The 17899-nt window shown below is 45.9% G+C and overlaps 1 protein-coding gene across 1 annotated transcript in view; it reads right to left on the bottom strand.

The window, feature by feature from the left end:
* The window catches only part of LOC139262434 (obscurin-like), a 145838-nt gene extending 128307 nt beyond the window's left edge, over nt 1–17531 (bottom strand). Inside the window, exons 1-2 of the mRNA XM_070877624.1 lie at nt 17414–17531; nt 5505–5585 (exon numbers count right to left, since the gene is read on the bottom strand). Of these exons, the coding sequence (XP_070733725.1) occupies nt 5505–5585; nt 17414–17531 (199 nt within the window). The remainder of the gene's footprint in view (nt 1–5504; nt 5586–17413) is intronic.
* Between the last annotated feature and the right edge of the window lie 368 nt (nt 17532–17899).

Raw genomic sequence — 17899 nt, 5'->3', positions numbered from 1 at the left:
ATGCACTAGCCTCAGCCACTGCTCAATTCACCACATCCCTATCAATCACCTACCAAATTAATGGAGCAGGCTTGAGGGGCAGAATGGACTTCTTCTGCTCCTAATTCTAACCTCAAACCTACATCTCACAGCTTGTACACACTGGCAGCTATTCAACCCTGTCAGCCACATCTCGCAAACAGATTGTACAATATTCACTGACACACTTCCCTCTTTCTTGCTGGAGAAGGTAATGCACAACTGGATGTAGCAGGGACTAACCGGAAGGGGTGAGGCGTGCCTGCATGTTCAAACCTCTATGGAGGTACGATGCTACACATTTTCGGAAGCGCCATTGCTAAGGCCTTGGCCAACGACGGGGCCGAACGATTGAAGATAAGGGTCTCCGCATACCTAATCCTCCTTCTCTCATCCCACTCCTACCCCATCCCACAATCTCTTTTTGACTGAGATGGTGTAAGCAAGCACTTCTTTCTTTCTCCTCTCCCCTCACCACAACCCGACGCGTGTCCCTTTTCATTTCAAATGCCCAAGAACTACAACCTGCCCAGACAGTGGAGAAAGACCACGAAGATGTGAAGATGAAGACACACCGTCACTCGATTTCACAGTCGCAGCTACCAGTTCACATACTGATATTGTGTGTAATTTTTATAGGAAAGAGGCGGGATCTGCAAGCGGTGAGACACCGGGCACAAGTGCGCTGCAGCCAGGGCAGGGGGAAGGGATAGCTCTGGTACCAGCTCGCCGGAGGTTGGGGTCATGCACTAGTTCTGATGCAGAGGACTCAGCTAATGACTTTTGTGGTGTATGTAGCACACAAATCACTGACTCCACACGGTCTGGTGTAAGTCTAACTGCTGTGACCTTCGTCCTTTATTGTTCAGCTCCAGAGTGCCTCCCAGGTGTGGTGGACAGTCTTATATAGCCTTTGTTACAGGTACTACCAGGGTTTCCCACCGCAGCGCCCTCTGTGGTGTGGCATAGTACTTACGATACATTTAAGGTACTGGGACGATACACACATCATTACATAACATCACCTTCCCCCCCCCCCCCACCTGGACGCAGGACAACGATACACACATCATTACATAACATCACACTTGTCCAATGGAAGGCAGGTGGGCATAGACAGTGCGTTAGTATGGTACATATTATCTGGTACATGAACTGGTTATTGACTGGTAGCGGAACCTTGATTTCTTTGTTAACCGTTATCATTAATTGTACTTCATCCATTATTTTACACAAATACAGTGGCCATTCAGCATAAAAAAAGTAATTCTTATTATAAATTCATTATCTCACATTAACATAGCTCATTTTAGACTCGCTCTGCCAAACAGAAGTCCTTTGTGGGGACCACCTCTTTGTAAGGCCCTTTTAAGACTCCCAGGTGCATTTCCTCTTTAAGGCGCCATCTTTGATGCAGGAGGATTCCACGAGGCTTCTCCTTGGGCGCCGCCATCTTTGATGCTCTGCAGCCGCCGCCTTCTTCGCCGCCGCCTTCTTCTTCTCCGCCGCTCCGGATGCCCTCCGCCGTCGCAGCCTCCGCTCCCCTCCCCTCCGCTGCCACCTGACTTGCCGCATCCCCCCGCGGCCTCCCCTGCGGCTGCCATGGCCGCCGACTGACGCTACCAGCTCCTCTGCGGGGCCCTTCCGAACCGCCGGCCCTTGGATCCCTCAGCACCCCTCCCGCAGCGCCCCGCCGGCTCAACCCCCACCCCCCCTTGGGTCCCTCTGTGCAGGGCTGCTTGCCTGTGGGGGCTGGGGCTGCAGGGTCTCTGTGTGACATCCGGGCCTGGGGCTTGCCTGTGGGGACTGAGACTGCAGGGTCTCTGTGTAAGATCCGGGCCTGGGACTTGCCTGTGGGGACTGAGACTGCAGGGTCTCTGTGTGAGGCCCGGGGCTGGGACTTGCCTGTGGGTGGATTGAGCCTGCAGCTCCAGCTCAGTCGGCGGTGCTCTCTGGGGACCCGGGGCACGGCAACACCCCGGGGAGCAGCAGCCTGTGGAGTGATGAAGTCTTCCCAGCTCCCACGGACCTTCCCCATCCACCTCCGGCCGAGGAGCGTCGGCCCATCGCCTGCAATGACCCACAAAGGTAAAGTGTGCGTCTCGTCCCCGTGGGATACCTGCACCATCGCTCTGCCGAGAACAGGTATAAGTTCCCTGGTGTAGGTACGCAGCTTCGCCGCGACCGGGACCAGCTTGGGTCGTGCAGCTGGGTTAATCCACAGTTTATCAAAAGTTCTCTGACTCATCAACGACGGACCCGAGCCCGTGTCCACTTCCATACTCACTGGGACTCCGTTGATTTTTACTTCACTTATCACTGGGGGCGAATCGTCGGTGCACGTATACAGTCCAAGCACCTCATCTTCTTCTGCCTGCTCCTCGCTGAACAGTGGATCATCCCCCATCTCCTCAGCTACATGGTGAGTCCGATTTCTTTTACACATACGCTGAAGGTGGCCTTTAACGTGGCAGGTATTGCACGTATACTCCGCAAACCTGCACTGGTGAGCCCCATGGCTTCCTCCACAGCGTCAGCATGCTGCTGCTTGATTGGCCCTCCTCGGCGGACTCTGAGCTCCAGGATCCCGAGGTCCGTGCTCTCTGCCCCGGGCAGAGCCACGTTCTGCAGTTTTGTCCGTGGTGGGCGCTATCCTGTGGACAGTGCCTGCCTGGTTCGAGACTGTGTGGATCATTTGTTTGGTGCTGCAAGTCGAGGTCATATATGCCCGGCTGATGGTGATGGCCTTTGTCAGAGTGACTGTGGGTTCCATGGCCAGCAGCTTGTGAAGCAGGCCCTATTGCCAATCCCCATAACGAAAACGTCCCGCAGAGCCTCGTCAAGGTGTGCCCCAAAATCACATGGCGCCGCGAGTCTCCTGAGGTCTGCAGCATATTTGGTGATATCCTGGTCCTCGGGTCTGCAGTGATGGTAAAATTTGTATCTGGCATGAGGATGCTCTCCTTCGGTTTCAACTGGTCACGAATGAGTTCAGTCAGCTCCTCGTATGACTTGTCCCTGGCGCTCCCAGGTGCCAGCAAATCCCTGACGAGACAGTAAACCTCATCTCCACAACTGGAAAGCAATATCGCCTTAAGCTTCTCTCTCATTGAGTATGTGTCCTCCGTCAGGTCCTTTGCTGTGAAGTAGTACTCGAGCCTTTCCGTAAAGGCCTCCCAATCATTGCCCACGGTAAAATCCTTTAGCGAGCACAGAGTAGCCATGGTTGCGTGGAGCTCGTCCGCTTCCTCGTTGCCAATGTGGTGTATGTAGCACACAAATCACTGACTGCACACGGTCTGGTGTAAGTCTAACTGCTGTGACCTTCGTCCTTTATTGTTCAGCTCCAGAGTGCCTCCCAGGTGTGGTGGACAGCCTCATATAGCCCTTGTTACAGATACTACCAGGGTTTCCCACCGCAGCACCCTCTGTGGTGTGGCATAGTACTTACGATACATTTAAGGTACTGGGACGATACACACATCATTACATAACAACTTTGATGGGCCAGGTTACACAAGAGGCTGATGGGTGGACACACACAAATGCTTGGTGTACCGGAAAGCCTGCCAGAAAGCTTATGTTCAATGTTAAGGAGCATGGACGACTCAGGCACCAACTTGGCACAGGGCTTTGCGCAGAACTTGGGGCCCATCATTTCCAACATGGAACGGGTGGCTACCTCCAGCAGAACACCTGTGGAACCAAGCAGGATGCAGTGTCTCATGGCCGATGTCTCAGCTTCCATTGCAGCACAAGTAGCATCCACCCAACGTCTGAGTGCTGCAGTGGAGGCTCAGGCTACTGTCATGCAATCTCAGCTTGCGGTCATGGAAGCTCAGACTGTTGCCATCGTGGCCATAGATACCAATGTTCAAAGGGCCTTTCAGGGCATCACAACACTCCAGAAGTTTGTTCATCAACAGACCTGCTCCCTAAAGGCTCTCGCGGATATCATCATCATAGGTGGTCCCTCGAACGAGGATCACTTGCTTCCACATGAGTTCACAGATGTTTCAATGAAGGACCCGATGTTCCAGTCCTGAATCCAATTGAAGGGTGGAAGTTGACTGTGCATGGATTTTTTTAATGTGTGGTGACCGTTGCACATCAGCCACCATACGGGCTCAACAGAGCTAGGTCTTTATCCAGTGGCAAGGGTTGAACCAGGACAGCTGGAGACCTGCTCTGCTGCACGAACCAAGTGTGCATACATACCGCAGTGTGGGCTGGTCCATGCTGTCCTGGGACCTCACTCTTCTGGGCCTCTGCGGACATAGCCTCCTGCTGAGTGCACTTCTCCCCCTCCCTCCTCCTCCTTCTTCCTACTCTGCGAGGCCTCTGCTCACTCTCCTAGTCATGCTCAATGCCAAGAGAAAACCCTACTAGGCCACTCATGCCTGGAAGCAACTGATTTGTGCACAAGCCTTTAAGTCACCAAAAAGTAAGTCAGCACCAGATAGACCACTCCATGTCGAATATTGAAGTTTTAACCAGTATGAAAAACATCCAAACCATAGAATTTCAGCAAGATACAGAAGAAATAATCCAGCAACTAACCTGCAAGTATTTTATGATAATTTTAAATAGCGCTAGTGGTGGTGTCCTTCATATAGTTGAACGTGCTATCACTAAGTCCACCTATTTCCACCTACAGAACATCACCCAACTCCACCCCTACCTCAGCTCATCCACTGCTGAAACCCTAATCCATGTCTTTGTTACCTCTAGACATGATTAATTCAACGCACTCCTGGCTAGCCTCTCACGTTCTATGCTCCGTAAACTTGAGGTCATCCAAAAATCTGCTGTCGTATCCTAACTTGCACCAAGTCCCACTCACCCATCACCACTGTGCTCGCTGACCTACATTGGCTTCCAGTTAAGCAACGCCTAAAATTCTTGTCTTTTTTTTCTTGGTGTTCCTCACTGAATTTTAAAATCCTCCCAAACCTCAGGCTTACTGCTCCTTTTGTCAACATTATAAGCCTTTTCCTTTAATCTAATACTATCTTTAAATTCTCTTGTTAGCCACGGTTGGACCACATTTCCCGTAGGGTTTTTATTCCTTAAGCAAATTTATATTCGTTGCGAATTATTTCTTTAAATGTTTGCCATTGCTTAACTACTATCAAATCTTTTAATGTAGTTTCCCAATTTACCTCAGCCAACTCGCCCCTCATTCCTACATAATTTACTTTGTTCAGATTTAAGACACCAGTTTTGGACTTAAATATTGACAGTCGTTTAGCTGTAAGAAACCTCCTTCTTCGAGCTTTATGAAAAATGAGAGAAAACTAAATAAATAAGCACGATGCCCTTGTTTAGTCTAAAGAGGAACAGGGTGCAACAGAAGAATTGATCTGAAGCAGTGAAAGATCAAAAAGGGACTAGATCTTTGAGCAATGTCCAAATGTGATCAGTTATTAAAACCACATTTACATCAATCCTTTGAAAAGAAGTAAGATTGCAGTAAGATTGCCTACCTTGTAGGAAGAGACTAGTGAAGGAGTCCAGAGACTGAGCAGCAAAGCTCCCAGCACAGCGATACACAACACCCTGAGGTTCTCAGGCATTACTCTGAACAAAGTAACTGATCTTGTCTCTTGTGAAAGCACAGGAAAGGCGAGCTTCCTCTTCCCTTCCAGCTCAGGGTTCGGACATCATTGGTGTTGTGCACGTTCGAGCTGATATTGGCTCAATAAATAAAACAGAGGGTAGTGCAAAATGGGAACTTATCAAGCTCAAAAACATTTCAGGGTGGGAGGCAAAGTGTTCAGTCTTGGTAATTTAAATGTTACTGGAGGATCTCAAATGGCAGAGCTCACGGTAAATCAGAGAATCTGCTGTGTTATAATGAAAGGAGTGTTGTACCATGAAGTGCCGGAGTCGGAATTCTGGGCTTCCAGCTCCACTACATATAGGGACAGAGCAGAACTCCCGGCCATCTCTAGCCATAAACGCTGACCCCGCTCCAAATCCCAGGGAAGGGTTCATTCGCAAGTTTGGGTAATTACATCACACCTGTAAGGTGAATCTGTGATTCCCCCTCGATCCACTCCCAGGAGATAAGGATCGGGAGATGACGGCTCCAGATAGCAGAAGATGAGAGAGGAAAAATCAGGAACATTATAACCAGATTCAGAAGGACTTAAATCTTACTGGCACAAATATAAAACAATGAGTAGAACCTATTCTGCATGACTGTGTACATCTTTGGTCACCCAATTATAGGAAGGATATTATTGCTTTTGAAAGATTACAGAGATGAGCAAGAAAGATGATTTGGAGATCAGGAGTGTAATTTATCAGGAAAGGTTAAGGAGGTTGTCAGATGAAAGTGTTCAAGATCCTTAGAGAGCAGACGGAATTGATCCGTATAAGTTGCTCTGTATGATGAGGGGGCGACATACCAGGTGGCACAAATTAAGTTTTGCATAGGAAGGGAGAGCAGAGAGAATGTTTTCACTGAAAGGATATTAGGGATATGATCAGATATCAGAGATGACCATTGAAAGATCACATGGATGAAGTTCAACAATTATATATCCCTGTCTGGAGTAAAAATAAAACGGGGAAGGTGGCTCAACTGTGGCTAACAAGAGAAATTAAGAATAGTGTTAAATCCAAGGAAGAGGCATATAAATTGGCCAGAAAAAGCAGCAAATCTGAGGACTGGGAGGAATTTATAATTCAGCAGAGGAGGACAACGAGTTTAATTTGGAGGGGGAAAATAGAGTATGAGAGGAAGCTTGCTGGGAAGACTGACTGAAAAGCTTCTATAAATATGTGAAGAGAAAAAAATTAGTGAAGACAAATGTAGGTCCCTTGCAGTCAGATTCAGGTGAATTTATAATGGGGAACAAAGAAATGGCAGACCAGTGGAACAAATACTTTGGTTCTGTCTTCATGAAGGAAGACACAAATAATCTTCCAGAAATACTAGGGGACTGAAGGTCTAGTGAGAAGGAGGAACTGAACGATATCCTTATTAGGCGGGAAATTGTGTTAGGGAAATTGATGGATTGAAGGGCGATAAATCCCCGGGGCCTGATAGTCTGCATCCCAGAGTACTTAAGGAAGTGACCATAGAAATAGTGGATGCATTGGTGATCATTTTCCAACAGTCTATCGACTCCGGATCAGTTCCTATGGACTGGAGGGTAGCTAATGTAACACCACTTTTTAGAAAAAGAAGGAGAGAGAAAACTACTAATTATAGACCAGTTAGCCTGACATCAGTAGTGGGGAAAATGTTGGAATCAATTATTAAAGATGAAATAGCAGCGCATTTGGAAAGCAGTGACAGGATCGGTCCAAGTCAGCATGGATTTATGAAAGGGAAATCATCCTTGACAAATCTTCTGGAATTTTTTGAGAATGTAACTAGTAGAGTGGACAAGGGAGAAACAGTGGATGTGGTGTATTTGGACTTTCAAAAGGCTTTTGACAAGGTCCCACACAAGAGATTGGTGTGCAAAATTAAAGCACATGGTATTGGCGGTAATGTATTGACATGGATAGAGAACTGGTTTGCAGACAGGAAGCAGAGAGTCGGGATAAATGGGTCCTTTTCAGAATGGCAGGCAGTGACTAGTGGAATGCCACAGGGCTCAGTGCTGGGACCCAGTTATTTACAAATTACATCAATGATTTAGATGAAGGAATTGAGAGTAATATCTCCAAGTTTGCAGCTGACACTAAGCTAGGTGGCGGTGTGAGCTGTGAGGAGGATGCTAAGGGGCTGCAGGTGACTTGGACAGGTTAGGTGAGTGGGCAAATGCATGGCAGATGCAGCATAATGTGGATAAATGTGAGGTTATCCACTTTGGTGGCAAAAGCATGAAGGCAGAATATTATCTGAATGGAAAAGGGGAGGTGCAATGAGACCTGGGTGTCATGGTACATCAGTCATTGAAAGTTGGCATGCAGGTGCAGTAGGCGGTGAAGAAGGCAAATGGCATGTTTGCCTTCATAGCTAGGGGATTTGAGTATAGGAGCAGGGAGGTCTTGCTGCAGCTATGAGGCCTCACCTGGATTATTGTGTTCAGTTTTGGTTTCCTTGCTATTGAGGGAGTGCAGTGAAGGTTCACCAGACTGATTCCTGGGATGGCAGGACTGACATATGAGGAGAGACTGGATCGACTGGGCCTGTATTCACTGGAGTTTAGAAGAATGAGAGGGGATCTCATAGAAACATATAAAATTTTGGCGGGACTGGACAGGTTAGATGCAGGAAGAATTTTCCCGATGTTGGGGAGTCCAGAACTAGGGTCACATTCTAAGGATAAGGGGTAAGCCATTTAGGACTGAGATGAGGAAAAACTTCTTCACTCAAAGACTTGTTAACCCGAGGAATTCTCTTCCGCAGAGAGTTGTTGATGCCAGTTCATTGGATATATTCAAGAGGAAGTTGGATATGGCCCTTACCCTCTGCGTAAAGAAGCCCCCCCTCAAATCACCTCTAAACCTTCCACCAACCACGTTAAAACTATGCCTCCTCGTTATAGATTGGTGTGCAGAATCAAAGCACATGGTATTTGGGGTAATGTACTGACGTGAATAGAGAACTGGTTGGCAGACAGGAAGCAGAGAGTCAGGATAAACAAGTCCTTTTCAGAATGGCAGGCAGTGACTAGTGGGGTGCCGCAGGGCTCAGTACTGGGACCCCAGCTCTTTACAATATACATTAATGATTTAGATGAAGGAATTGAGTGTAATATCACCATGTTTGCAGATGACACTAAGCTGGGTCACGGTGTGAGCTGTGAGGAGGATGCTAAGAGGCTGTAGGGTGACTTGGACAGGTTAGATGAGTGGGCAAATACATTGCAGATGCAGTATAATGTGGATAAATGTGAGGTTATCCACTTTGGGGGCAAAAACACGAAGGTAGAATATTATCTGAATGGTGGCAGATTAGGAAAAGGGGAGGTGCAACAAGACCTGGGTGTCATGGTTCATCAGTCATTGAAAATTGGCATGCAGGTACGGAAGGCGGTGAAGAAAGCAAATAGTATGTTGGCCTTCATAGCGAGGGGATTTGCGTATAGGAGCAGGGAGGTCTTACTACAGTTGTACAGGACCTTGGTGAGGTCTCACCTGGAACATTGTGTTCTGTTTTGGTATCCTAATCTGAGGAAGGATGTTCTTGCTATTGAGGGAGTGCAGCGAAGACTCACCAGACTGATTCCCAGGATGGCTGGACTGACATATGAGGAGAGACTGGATGAACTGGGCCTTTATACACTGGAGTTTAGAAGGATGAGAGGGGTTCTCATAGAAACATATAAGATTCTGACAGGACTGGACAGGTTAGATGCGGGAAGAATGTTCCTGATGTTGGGGAAGTCCAGAGCCAGGGGACACAGTCTTATGATAAGGGGTAGGCCATTTAGGACTGAGATGAGGAGAAACTTCTTCACTCAGAAAGTTGTTAACCTGTGGAATTCCCTACCGCAGGGAGTTGTTGATGCCAGTTCATTGGATATATTCAAGGGGTGTTAGATATGGCCCATACGGCTAAAGGGATCAAGGGGTATGGAGAGAAAGCAGGAAAGGGGTACTGAGGGAATGATCAGCCATGATCTTATTGAATGCTGGTGCAGGCTCGAAGGGCCGAATGGCCTACTGCTGCACCTATTTTCTATGTTTATATGTTTCTATGAATCAGATGGTAGACATGGGATGAAGAGAGAATTGGAAACATTCCTCGAGAGAGGAGGGATTGAGAAAATAAAACAAAGGGGAAGAAGGAGCAACAGGCAGTGGAATGGGTCTGAGGGAATCCTGAGCCCAGCTCTCACGTTCATGGTAGCCAGGTTGCTGTCCAGAATGGCTGGTGTGGGGCCGGGACAGAAAATACTTGTTTAACCTCATTCCCTGCACATAGCTATTATTGTCAGTCTTTAGACTTTTTGTTCATATTGCTATTTATTGTTAAAATGAAAAGAAAATTAGTAGAAAGTTAATCTCATCTGCATGAAATACTGTTTTTTTTATTATTCGTTCACAGGATGTGGGCGTCACTGGCAAGACCAGAATTTGATAGCACTGTTGATGACACCTTCTATCACTTTGCTGATGATTGAGAGTAGACTGACGGGGCGATAATTGGTTGGATTGGATTTGTCCTGCCTTTTATGGACAGGACATACCTGGGCAGCTTTCCACATTGTCGGATAGCTGCCAGTGTTGTAACTGTACTGGAACAGCTTGGGTAGAGGCGCAGCTAACTCTGGAGCACAAGTCTTTTGCACAACTGCCGGGATGTTGTCGGGGCCCATAGCCTTTGCTGTATGCAGTGCGTTCAACCGTTTCTTGATATCATGTGGAGTGAATCGAATTGACTGAAGACTGGCTTCTGTGATGGTGAAAACCTCAGGAGGAGGCCAATAGGTATCATCCACTCGGCACATCTGGCTGAAGATGGTTGTAAACACTTCAGTCTTTTCTTTTGTACTCATGTGTTGGCGCCACCATCATTGAGGATGGGGATATTGATGGAGTCTCCTCCTCCCGTTAATTGTTTACTGGTCCACCACCATTCATGACTGGATGTGGCAGGACTACAGAGCTTTAATCTGATCTGCTGTTTGTGGCATCGCTTAGCCTTGTCTATAGCATGCTACTTCGCTTTTTATCATGCATGTAGTCCTGTGTTGCAGCTTCCCCACATTGACACCTCATTTTCAGGTATGCCTATTGCTGCTCCTGGCCTGCTCTTCGACACTCTTCATTGAACCAGAGTTGGTCCCCAGGCTTGATGGTAATGGTAGAGTGAGGGGATATGCCAGTTACAGATTGTGGTGGAATACAATTCTGCTGCTGCTGATGGCCCACAGCGCCTCATGGAGGCCCAGTTTTGAACAGCTAGATCTGTTCTGAATCTATCCCATTTAGCACGGTGGTATTGACACACAACACGAAAGTGGGTATCCTCAGTGTGAAGATGGGACTTCATCTCCACAATGATTGTGCGGTGATTCCTGTTACCAATGCTCTCATGGACAGATATATCTGCGACAGGTAATTTGATGAGGACGAGGCCAAGTAGGTTTTTCCCTCGTGTTGGCTCTTTCACCACCTGCTACGGGCACAGTCTGGCAGCTATGTCTTTCAGGACTCGGCCAGCTCAGTCAGTATTGGTGCTACTGAGCCACTCTTAATGATGGACATTGACATCCCCAACCCAGAGTACATTCTGTGCCCTTGCTACTCTCAGTGCTTCTTCCAAGTTGTGTTCAACATGGAGGAGTATTGATTCATTAGCTGATGGAGGTCGATAGGTGGTAACCAGCAGGAGGTTTCCTTGCACATGCTTGACTTGAAGCCATGAGACTTCATGGCGTGTCCGGTGTCAATATTGAGGTCTCTGAAGGCCATTCCCTCCCGATTGTATATCCCTGTGCTGCCACCCCTGGTGGGACTATCCTGCCAGAGGGGGAGCGGTGGGGTGGGGAAGGGAGTGGGGGTGGGCTGGGAGAGATGGAGCGGTGGGGGAGAGTGTGGGGAAAGGTGTGGTTTCGTGGAGGGGGTGGGGTGGGGAGGGGTTCTGGGAGAGGTGGAGTGGAGAGGGGGTGGGGTGTGGATGGGTTGGGATGGGGAAGGGGAGGGGGCGGGTTAGTGGGTGGGGTCTAGTGGGGTCGGGGGTGGGGTCGGGGTAGAGGTGGGAGCGAGAGTGCGCATGGGTAGGGGAAGGGGCGAGGGAGGCGTGTGGCAGGGAGCGAGGGGGAGGGTGGGGGAGAGGAAAGGGGTAGGTGAGGGAGTGGGTGGGGGAGGGGAAGGGGGTAGGTGAGGGAGGGGGAAAGAGGTGGAGAGGGGAGGGTGTGGTGTGGGGGATGGGGAGGGCAGTCATTTCATGACGACGGGTTCACAAGTTGGGAAATTGGAAAAATTAATCATGTTTAAAACGGTCCACTTTCCTCGTGCATCTCCCATTGTACTTCGATCCTGACGTTACAGAACGCACCAAGACTTTCACAAACTTTGAAAATAGCTAATATGGTCTTCTGTTTATGGCAATGCTGAGTTCTCAACCACAATCTACTGGCTTTTTTCTGAAACCTGTCAGGAGCACTTCCTCTGCTAAAGAGGCATCATTTATAAAACATATGTTACTGCAAGCAAACCCTTTTGTGCACAAAGGGTAGTGGAAATGTGGAACTCACTCCACCATGTGGATGTTGGGGCAATTGAAATGTTCAAGTCTGAGGATGAAAGATCTTTTGTTGCATAACCGTATCAAGGGATATGGAGCAACAGTGGGTATTGTGGATTATTAAAAATCTAACACTCGACACAATATATACAAAGAAAAAAATTGTTTATTAAAACCTGATTAATCAAGGGATAACTGGTTGCATCAGTAACGATACTGCATGCTATAATCACCAGTCTCGTGGAACAACCTGTGCTGTTACATTTTATACATTCAAAATACAGTCAAAATAATGAAACTACACGGGGAAGTGTTTCATTGGTTATTTGCCACCAGTCCCCGCCCACCTGCTACTAATACATTGGTTAATACAGTTACAATAATTTCATTGGTTATTACAGTTACAGTAATTTCATTTGTACATTCAGTCTCTAATGATTTCATTGGTACATTCAGTTATGGCCACTGTGGCTGGGGAGGCCCCCTATTGGTTATGTGTTACATCTCTGTGAATTTGTTCCCAGGTTCCAACTCTCAGACTAGTGTCCTTGACAAATATATCTGGCTATCTTCATTTCAAAAAGGCTCTGTTTTCTGTGATCACATGTGACTCGAAAATGGCTGCCTCAGCTTATTATTTCAGCGAGCTGTCTACATTTGTCTTGTGTGTGCTCTCAGGAGTGTTATCTCCTCAGAGAATTTCTCTGACCTTAGTCCTAGCCCCTTGTGAAATCTGTTGTTCTTTGTTTCAGCCTAATTGCTGGAATGTGGGACCCAGCTATTCTCCCATGAATATATTAAGCCTTTCTCTCAGCCTTTCTTGCTTTCGGTTTTAACTTTACTAAATTACTTTTCCTCTGATTAAGTTTTTCGCTACTACAGTGGATAAATGGAGTTGATGTAGAGATCAGTTATAATCTAATTGAATGGCAGTTAATAGGCTCAAGGGGCTGAATGACCTACCCCTGTTCCTATCTTCAATTTGAATTTGTGACTATTCATTTGTGTATTCTGAGTTAGAATTAAAACTTATCAAATAAAACTCTGATATCTGGGCTAAATATTTCATATAAGGACCGTTAAATTACCACCTGGGCTCAGTGGTGGCACTCCCACTTCTGAGTTAGATGGTCGTAGGTTCAAGACTCCCTCCCCTGCTTGTACACATCATCTAAGCTCATACTACTGAAGGAATACAGCATTGTCAGAGTTTCCATCTGTCAGATGATGTAAAAGTTTAGATTTGAAGCAGAACAGAGGAGTTCTCCCAGTGACCTGGCCAATATTTATCTCTCAACCAACACCAACTACAACAGGTTAACTGGATATTTATCTGATTGTGTGTGTGGGACCTCACTGTGGGAAAATCAGCTGTCACATGTGCCCACAAAAAGCAGCAAGTGAATCCACTTCAAAAATAAATCATTGGCTGTAAAGTGCTGTGACTATCCCGAGCAGTGACAGGCACTATATAAATAAAGATTCTTTCCCACAGGGAGGGTAACGCAGACTTCATCATGGGCTGCTTTTACTGCCCTGGACAGGTCACATGATGGGTCAGTATTAGAAGGTCTTATTGCTCCTGTTTAGGATCAAGCCCTGCTGCATCCTCTGCAATCTGCATAAAATGTCCCTAATTAACAGAATTAGACTGTCTGCATTTCAGAATCACACGGGTTAGGAACATAGGAACAGGAGTAGGCCATTCAGTCTCTCTATTAACCTTTTTGATTACTTTTTGTACATGACCACTATATTTTAGTGATCTTTGTGAATGGACCCCTAAATCTCTTTGGATCTCCCTGACCTAAATTGTCACCATTTAAACATACTCAGATCTATCCTTTCTTGGTCCAAAATGGATGACCTCATACTTGCCTCCATTGAAGTCGATCTGCCACAGTATTTCCCACTCATTTCATTTACAAATGTCCCTTTGTGATTTTATGCTCCCGTCTACATGACTTGCTATACCAACAATCTTTGTATCATTGGCCAACTTGGATACATGGCTCTCTCTTGTTATATTCACTTAATTAATAAACATAATGAATAGTTGAGGCCCCAGCACAGCTCCTTGTCGGATCAGACCATTCACTTTGATCCAATTTGAGTAAATGACCATTATCCCTACTGTCTTCTTCTAACACGTAACCAATTTCCGAATCAGGTCAATAATTTACCTTCAGTTCCATGAACTTTAAATTTAGCTAACAGTCTCTTATGTGCAACCTACGAACATACAAACAATGACAGACAGGTAAAGACCATCTGGTCCATCGAGCTTGTCCCACACAATTGCGATACCTTGTGTATCACAACATATACACTTCACCCCCACCCAAAACCATGTGATCTCCTGGGAGAGGCAAAAAAAACAGATTAAAAAACCCAGGCCAATTTAGGTGAAAAAAATCTGTGCAATTCCTCTCCGACCCATCTAGGCGGTCGAAACTAGTCCAGGAGATCACTCTGGCCATTAAATTCCCTGCAGTATCTACCTTCTGTAAGAGTTAATATCCGCCACAGCCAGGAACAAATCCAGCTACTGCTTGAAGGAGTTCAGTGGGTCTGCATCCACCACATGAGAGGGCAGCAGATGTTCCTGAGGTCTACTATTCTCTGTGAAAAGAACCACCTCCTGACATCTAACCTAGATCTAGCATACAACTTAAATTGTGTCCCCTGGTCCTGCCTAACGTATTTAATTGAAATAAACGGTCAGCTGGAACACTGTCTATTCACTTCATTATCTTATAAACCTCAATCATATCCCCCCTAAGTCTATGCTGCTTTAAGTTAAAGAGTCCCAACTCTTTTAACCTATCTAGATAACTAAGATGCTTTAGACTTGGCATTAGTCTAATGGCCCTCTTCTGCACCCTTTCCAGTGCCTCAATATCGCCCACCATGTGAAGAGAGCAAATCTGAACAGAGTATTCCAAGTGCGGCTTGACTAAGGTCTTGTACAAGGACAAAACAGTACCCCTCGCCTTATACTCAATTATCCTATGGATACACCCCAATACCTTATTTGCTCGAGCTATCGCTGCACGGCATTGCTCGTGTACCATTAAGGATGTATGCACTAGAATGCCCAAATCTCTTTCTATCTCCACCATCTTGAATGCCTTTCCCTGGAGAGTGTATGAATGTTGACCATTTGCCCTGCCCGCATGCATAACACTGCACTTATCTAATGTTATACATCATTTTCAAGTCATGAGATCAGTTTCCTAACACATTAAGATCTGCCTGAATCAGACGAGCCTCTTCTACAGTTCCAGAACTAGCACAGATCTTGGTGTCATCTGCAAATTTGCAAATTGTGTCGCCAACCCCTGAATCCTGATCATTAATAAAAATAGTAAAACGCAATGGTCCCAACACTGATCCCTGTGGGACACCGCTGGTGACCAGTCTCCAAACAGATCCAAATCCATCTATAACTACTCTTTGCCTGCATCTGCCAGCCAGTTCTGAATCCAGCTCAAATTATTTCCACTAATACCAGCGGCTCCGATCTTATAGAGAAGCCTCTTGTATGGTACCTTGTCAAAAGATTTTTGGAAATCTAAGTAGAAAATGTCAACTGGGCTTCCCTCATCCACCAACTTTGTAACCTCTTCAAAAAATACATTTAGAATTGTAAGACATGACCACTTTTTTATGAAGCCATGTTGGGTGTCCTTAATATGTCCCTACCTATCCAAGTATTCATATATTGCATTCCTTATGATTCTTTCAAGCATCTCCCCTATTACTGATGTTAAACTGATGGGCCTATAGTTACACGGATCTGCCTTGTCACCATTTTTAGACTACTGATGCAAAGTACTCATTTAATATTCCCGCCATACTCAGTGAGTCATTTGTAACCTGTCCTTGAACACCCTTCAGTGACCCAATACAGTCTTTGATAGTTCTCTGACTCTTCACATAACTAAAAAAGCTCTTCACATTACTGCCACAGCTGTCTATAATCCTTTTTCCCATTAGTCGTTTTGCTGATCGAATAGCAGCATTAATTTTCTTGAGTTGTATTTTGCACACAACCCTATTTATTTGAGTGTTACACTTCTTTAATTTGTAGAAACATTTCTGTTTACATCTTATTTGTCGTACATACCCAGTCAACCACCTTGGCTTTTTCTTACCACATTTCCTTCTTTTGATTTTGGGTAAATGTTTGTTTACCACATTTTTAATCTGATTCTTAAAAACTTTCCACTTATATTCAACATCGGCCGCAGCACCACTGAGGAGGGTTAGCCAATTTACCTGTTCCAAATCATCTGCCATTTTGGAAAAGTTTGTCCTTCTGAAATCCGGTACGAGTTGCAGGTTCTCGATACCTTTAGTTCTACTAGACAAGCCAATTGAAACCGTATAATATTGTGATCACTGTTGCCCAGATGTTCCCCCACATGGAGGCCTGATACGAGGTCAGGCTCACTACTAAACACCAGATCCAATATATGATTTTCCCTCGTTACTTTATTAACATGTTGAGTCAGGAAACAGTCTTGTATATTGTCAATAAATTTTTCAGCTGCACTTCCCACCACAACAGCAGGTAAACCATCGTGCCACTGAATGCCAGGAAAATTAAAATCACCCACCAGACAAAGGTGGCATTTGATATTAAAAACATCAGTGATCTGTTTCTATAATAACTTTTCACGTTCAAGTGTCTGACCCGGGGGCCTATAACAATTACAATAATTAATCCCTGCCCGTGAGCTTGGTCCATGTGAACCCAGATAGCTTCAGCTGAGCCTGATGAGGCAATATCAAGTCTCTCTCTAGCTGTTAGATTTTCACTGATAAAAATAGCAACCCCACCACCCCTTTGACCTACCCTATCCTTTCTCAAATCTTTGTAGCCCTTTAGGTGAATTTCTGTTCCATCATTGTCATCTAGCCATGTCTCAGAAATACACATTACATCTAAATTGTTCATCACAGCATTTGCTTCTAACACTCCATGCATTTACATAAAAGCAATTTAAAGGTCTCCCATCTAATTTCTTAAAGTTATTCATTCTTATTTGCTTCCTACCTGGTTCATCTTCATGCTTAACATCTATGTAGTTATCACTAACTTTAAACTGATCCGCACTATCTCCATTCTGACTGAGTTTAAATGCTTTCTGAAAGCATGCTCAACACCCCCTGCCAGCCTTTTTCCTCCCACAAAGTTACGATGGAGGCCATCCGTCCTAAACAACTTACCTAGTCCAGCGAACAACTCCCTATTATCCATGAAGTGAAGCTTCTTCTTTTTGCAGAGGTCCCGAAGCCAGATGTTGAATCCCACGATTCGGCTATTCCTCTCCATCGATCTGGACATGACCGGTAATAGCCTGGAGACTACTGCCTTGCACCCCTTTGCTTAAGGGCATCAATGAGGCTTTTGTAGGTATCCTGTAAAACAAATGGTCTTCTATCCATAATATTATTAGTGCCAACATATAAGCCTACTACAGTACCTCTACACTCACCTTTCATCAGTTTATCCACACGATCCTGGAGATCAGCTGCCGTGTTCCCTGGGAAACAGAAAACTGCACGAGGCAGAGCCTTACCTCTACATAAGAACATGAGATAGAAGCAGGAGGAGGTCTCCTGCCCCTCGAGCCTGCTCAACCATTTAATAAGATCATGGTTGATCCGATCATGGACTCAACTCCACTTCCCTGCTCTCTCCCCATAACCCAT

The sequence above is a fragment of the Pristiophorus japonicus genome, chromosome 4 (genome assembly GCF_044704955.1).
Source record: "Pristiophorus japonicus isolate sPriJap1 chromosome 4, sPriJap1.hap1, whole genome shotgun sequence".
NCBI lineage: Eukaryota > Metazoa > Chordata > Chondrichthyes > Pristiophoridae > Pristiophorus > Pristiophorus japonicus.
Note: the sequence above shows the minus strand (reverse complement) of the source record. Positions and strands in the feature narration are given on the sequence as shown.